The sequence below is a fragment of the Osmia lignaria genome, chromosome 6 (assembly GCF_051020975.1).
Source record: "Osmia lignaria lignaria isolate PbOS001 chromosome 6, iyOsmLign1, whole genome shotgun sequence".
Lineage (NCBI taxonomy): Eukaryota > Metazoa > Arthropoda > Insecta > Hymenoptera > Megachilidae > Osmia > Osmia lignaria.
Window position 1 is genome coordinate 783102 of NC_135037.1, and position 6000 is coordinate 789101.

General features: G+C 32.5%; 1 protein-coding gene across 1 annotated transcript in view; it reads right to left on the bottom strand.

The window, feature by feature from the left end:
- Positions 1 to 5029, bottom strand: part of LOC117601759 (protein Wnt-11b-2) — a 31887-nt gene extending 26858 nt beyond the window's left edge. The window contains exon 1 of the mRNA XM_034318938.2: positions 4316 to 5029. Within this exon, the coding sequence (XP_034174829.1) occupies positions 4316 to 4401 (86 nt within the window). The 5' untranslated portion in view covers positions 4402 to 5029. The remainder of the gene's footprint in view (positions 1 to 4315) is intronic.
- Positions 5030 to 6000: the final 971 nt, after the last annotated feature.

The following is a 6000-nucleotide window of genomic DNA, read 5'->3' on the forward strand; positions in this document are numbered from 1 at the left end:
ATTCAATAAATCAATTTACGTTGAATCTATATCTTGTTTTAAAAATACTTGTACCTCGGCTATGATTCCTTTTATATGTACTTGTGTATGCATACATTTTTAAGCTTTTCAACAGGTATAGCGAGTACTTCGTGTAAGATGGCTACTAAAGTAGTACTTTGACAAGAAATGTAATATTTTATGATATTTAATTTAACCATTGACAACAACTCTAAAAAACTCTTCATATTATCAATGATTCCTATATGCAGATATCGCTACTTATAATGCTACTTGACACTACGTGAACTTTATCGCTTCAAAAATGAGCATTTCCTGCGGTACATAGAAAATAAGTCAACTTCATGTTTCTTCTTTGTCAGAATTTGCTACAGCTATTAAATTTTAATTTTTAGAGCATTCACTGTCATATTATATGTGTATATTAACTAAAAAAGAATGTTGAAATACCGAATAGAGAAAATTATACAATCCTATCAATGTAGGGGCATTTTTGTACTCGTACCTTCAACCTAGAACCAGGTATTCTAAATTTAAGAAATGGCATCATTTTCATACATGTACTACCATCCTTTGTTTTAAAATATTTCTCTAATGCTACGCTCTTTAAACAAAAAAAAAATTTTTTAAAAACGAGCTTAATAATCAGTTTATCATAAAATTAATCAGCTTATTTCAATTGTTTAACTACATAGGATAATTCTTATACAATTAAAAAATATTGTAAATTTGTGCCAAGTAAAAATAATAATCTAATCGATAGTTATATCAGTTTTTCAAGAGCGCCTAAAAAAAAGTTGTCCTCAACCACTGACATAATAATTAATTATTATAAGATAATAATAATAAAATCAGAAAACAAAAAATGTGTATGGAAAGGAAAGCTCCATCTTTTGTAGATAAATATGTTCGTTTTTTGAGTAGCAAAATTGGAAGTCTGTAAATATTAATTAATGAACATATCTGCAAAGTTTCAGATCAATTTAATGATTAGTTTTTGAATATATCGTATTAGTCAATTAAAAAAAATGTAATTGTATGATATAAAGAGAAACAATAGTACCATGCTTGCTTTGTCCAGTACGTCTAAAATATTTTAGGATCACGAATTTGTGACAATGAACTGGTAAAAAAAGCCAAAAAAATTTGATTTTCTGAAATTCTCACACTGGGGAAACTCTTTACCGTTACTGTTACCGTTCGTTACCGTTTATCGTAATACCTTTATTTCAATCTCGGTATTTACCATTCGAATGAGGACTACTTATGTGTCGATTGTGACCCACGACCTACGAAACGTACAATGATATTTGGACTGAAGTTGGTCGCACAAATATTTTAATGAAAAAACTTGATACATCGGAAGGTAATAGTTGAAATAAAAATTTGAAATTTAGAAAATGAAAATAAGATTGAATTCATAATATCGTTATCTCAATGGTTCACTTTTCAACGGTATAATTTCATTATATACCTAAAAGTATTAAAATTTTTTATATTGCATCATGCAGCATATTATCTATTATATTATTGCTGTTGTTGTTATTTATATTACGTAATGTATTATTGAATTACCGAATGAAAACTGTGTTTCAGAGTCAAGTCAACACTTTATCTCCCGGAAGCCTATTAATAGGCTTTTCGACAGAATCGGCGATTAAAGAAAAACTAATTAATAATCTTTTAATTATTATAAATTCACGTATAACTCAGTTGAAATAGTGAAAGTTAGATATACTTTAATTTAGAGGTTACACCTTGCAATCTTTAGTTATTGTTAATTAATAAGGTGGTAATGCGTATCTATTTTTTTGATGGCCGGTGGATAATGTGTTAACATAAGTTCATTTTCGTTACTTTTCAGTAGAGTAGACACACACTTGTCACATAAAAATTATTTGTTTGTTTAAAATGCAAAATGATATCAAATCCCTACAAATCTTATAAAATAAAAACAGAACAGTAAGATAATGTATGTAACTCAGTTTTTAAAAGAATGGATTTGGATTTGTCTCACTCGCAGATGCAGAAAAATCCTTGTAAATCACATTTGTACAAAAATTACGCAGCAGATAATTTACTAGGTAAAAATCCGCAACGATTATAATACGCTTCATTACGAATTTTCAAATAGTAACGTGATCTTCTACCAGTTCAGCGTTCATCAACGGACTAATGAAAGTTCTTATTAGACAGTGGATCTTTATGCGGATATAATATGACGAAAGACCTATGCAAAATAGATGTAAAATGTATGTAACAAAATTTAGTTGTAATTTAAACTACAATATGTTACAATACCATTTTTTTCTAAATTATCGCTTATAGAATTGTGCCTTTTATTGATTAAAACGAGTTGATATGCTCGAATGGGTTTTTCTGCGTTACCTATATGTTACAGGGTCATGTTAAAATTTGTACCAAAATAAATTTGCAGAAATTTTTGGTAGTTCTTCAACATTGGCTACTTCTAAAAAATCATTAGTTTTAGATGGTATATTAACACGTTCGCCACTGCTCATTATCACGTGATTGATAGTGAACGCTAAATGTCCAAACACGCGATATCGCGTACCTACTCATCGTCAGTAGCCAATACTACAACGTTACGGTATACACCGACCGATTCATATCTCGGACTTGGTAGCAAATATGTTAAAGTTACTATACAGATAATCGCTCTGAAAATGATGAAATGAAAGGAAATCAGAATTCGCAAATTCGAAAATTCCGAAATTAGAGAATTTCCAAATTTTGAAAGAACCTGATCCACCACAAAAAGAAAATCTCGTTAAGACCAATGTTGTAAATCATTTAAAAAAGCGTTTCGTTAGAATGCTACATATTTAAAATGTCTAGTTTCTCGATTGCTCCTTGTTGTTAGTCGTGTGACTAGTTACCGGTTATTAAATGATTTCTACTTCCACCATTAAAAACTTCACAACAAATTTCAGCAAACACTTTGCTGCGATATTTCATTTCGCACGAGTCTTGTAATTTTCTTCAGACAAATGTTGATATGGAAACAGACATATTGACTACCTGTGATTGTGAGTGCGACACGATGAATGTCTTTCGTACGGCAAGAACAAGGATAAGTCATATGGATACAATTTCCGAGCCTGTTCGTCAATTATTTTCCGTTGTCGCTCGGTATCGATGATAAGTAAACGAAAAGAGCGGAGAGAAGAAGGCCCGAAGGAAAGAATTCTTGGAAATGGCATTTATAAATCACGATTCGTGGGCAACCCCTAATCTCCCACCCTGTTTCAACACCCACCTAACGCTGTCTTCGTTTCGCACTCTCGTCTCCTGTTCCACTGGCATTTTGGTTTTGCACGCAAAACCACCATCACTCCTTCATTCATCATCCAATGCCGAGCAGCCTCCTTTCTTTCTGTTTCCGCTTTCCCAGACCCTCGCGACCCTTCTCTACCATATCACGATGAAATTCGCCCTAAACCATTTTGGTAATTAACGTTGATGAGCAGCACTGATTTGTCCAACAATCATCTCTAATATATAGATATAAATAATAATAGAATATTTTTGTGATCATCAAAGAAAGAAACATTAGTTGTATAGAGGGATACAGGCATTGAAGAATAGAAATTAAGTTACTTTTATCGTGGTTCCTTGGGTTAGCAATATTTTTAAACAGACCCACAAATTACAATCAAGCGAACACAAAATACCGTGCAACGAGCATAAGAAATCTTTAAATGTGTAATAAATTCTCGTTGAGCCTTATTGTTCTTCGGGGCTCGTTCTAGAAAGAAAATAAATAGGAAAGAGAGCCTCGTAATGGAATAAATGATTCTTGTTCCGCTTTCATTTTACATTACGTATAGTACGCTCTGTCATTTGTTCTGTTTTTTTTTTTTTTTTTTTTTTTTTTTTATTAACAAACCAGTATCAATCTTCAGACTTCCTTGAAACTTTTGCGATCAGAGCTGTCGTTGGAAATCGCAGGACCCAGGGTAGAAGTCGAGATTGTTGAAAATATTTAATTAGAAGCAGATAATCGAAGACTCTATTTTAATTACAGGGGTAGTTAATATTTGTTGCATACTGTAAATTTAGCTCAGCACATTTACATTAATATCGAAATATTTACTCAAATTTAATTTTAATCTTAATCTTATAAAATATTTGTAATTTTATATATAATTATAATGACATTATTTTGGGATAAAGTAACGCTTAATCTGACTACCGCTATACTCGTAGAGCATAGTGATTAATAAAAAGCAGAAAGGAGAATTGAAGTTTGTCACATAAAAGTGAATTTAAAATAAATAAAGAAATTACTTACAGCCACTTGATGCACTTGCCATCTTGGATCAGCAAGAGGAGTAGAAACAACCAAGCTTTAGCACCGCTTCCGTTCATTACAAACATCTTTAACCACTTTACATTCTAGAAGACCGCCATTTTTTTCCCTACATTTAAATCTTCTTCCCATGTACCGTTCATTGAGACAGCATTCAAGTATCTTTTTTTTTTTTTTTTTGTATACAAGCAGGACTGTCTGTATCTCAAGAGTTAATAGATATGAATACTGCTGACATCTTCGGTACCTTCATTGTTATTAAATTCCGAGAAGAACGTTTGTATAATTGTTTGTGTATCAAAGGGAAGAAATAAATTATCCGTCTAAAGACACGCCTCGCGTTCTTTAATTATATCTCTCGACAGAATGATGAAGCGACCACTCACAAATCACACGCAAAGGCCAGATTTATAATATCTACCGGCTGTATCGCAAGCATCGTAATTACACTTGATTTCGATGGGGTTCGGCTCGTGCACACCCGGGAATATTACGTTTCACGTACGATGATGGCTGTCAAACGAAACAATAAAGGCTCCTCACTTGATGGTCGATATATCAGATTAATCACAGGGGAACAGCTCAACGCGCACTATCCTAAATGATCTGTGACCGATACGGTCCGCAATCGGGGAAGTTCCTTCGCGCCGTCCTGTGCTGCAGGGAGTCTGCGTGGTTACAGGTGTCCGTCGAGTCGTCTCGCAGGATCTACCGGTCGGCGTGGAGGTGGAATCCTCCTACTACTACTCTACTTCCTCCTACTTCATCTAGTTGTTTTTCGTTGGATGAGGAACCGACCACCAGGATGGCGATCGGAATATAAACGCGAACAAACGACCATCGACAGAAGACGAGAAACTGGTCAAAGATCGTAAGAGTGGCTGAACAAACAAGCAAATAACGGATGATTCGTATGTTTTAGGATACCTGCCCTGGTGAAAATAAAAATTATTTAATTCTGTAATTAGCCATTCGACCAGGGAGTAATCAATAAATTATCCATTTTAGATAGCCACTTTTTCTATTCCAATGAAACGCCTTTTCTATTGGTCTATGATAAAATATAATTACTATTGGTGTTTAATTCATATTTTGATTAAATGCAAAACAGCGTATTTTGTTCATTTTTTAAATTCATATTCATTTTAAAAATAAATGGAAAGCATAAACGTTTTCAAAAAGTATAAAGTACAACATAAGCTCTAATAAATATTTAGGTAAGGTGAATGTATTACTATCAACATGATACTCTTGCTTATTATTTTACTTTTGTAACTCATATTATTTACCGAACCATTTCTTTTATGTATATTTTTTCACCATCAATATTTTGTTTACTGTGATCACCTCGATTACAGTAATCTAAAAATTTTGAAACTTGAACTTTGAAATCTTTAAATGTTGATATATAATTGAAATTTGACATTTGGAAACTTTAAGATTTCAAAGTAAATTAAATATAAACTTCAAAACTTAAAAACCTTGAACCCTTGGAATTTGAATTTAGAAATTTGGAAATTTGAAAAAAATGGTTAAAAATGCACTTCAGCCGATTTAGCTTACCAAAAGAAACCAAGTTTCAATTCTGTATCTCAACCGGGAGGGTTGTTACAGGGTAAAATAGAGAAAACGGTTTTTACCATATTTTTCATATTTAATGGTATTCA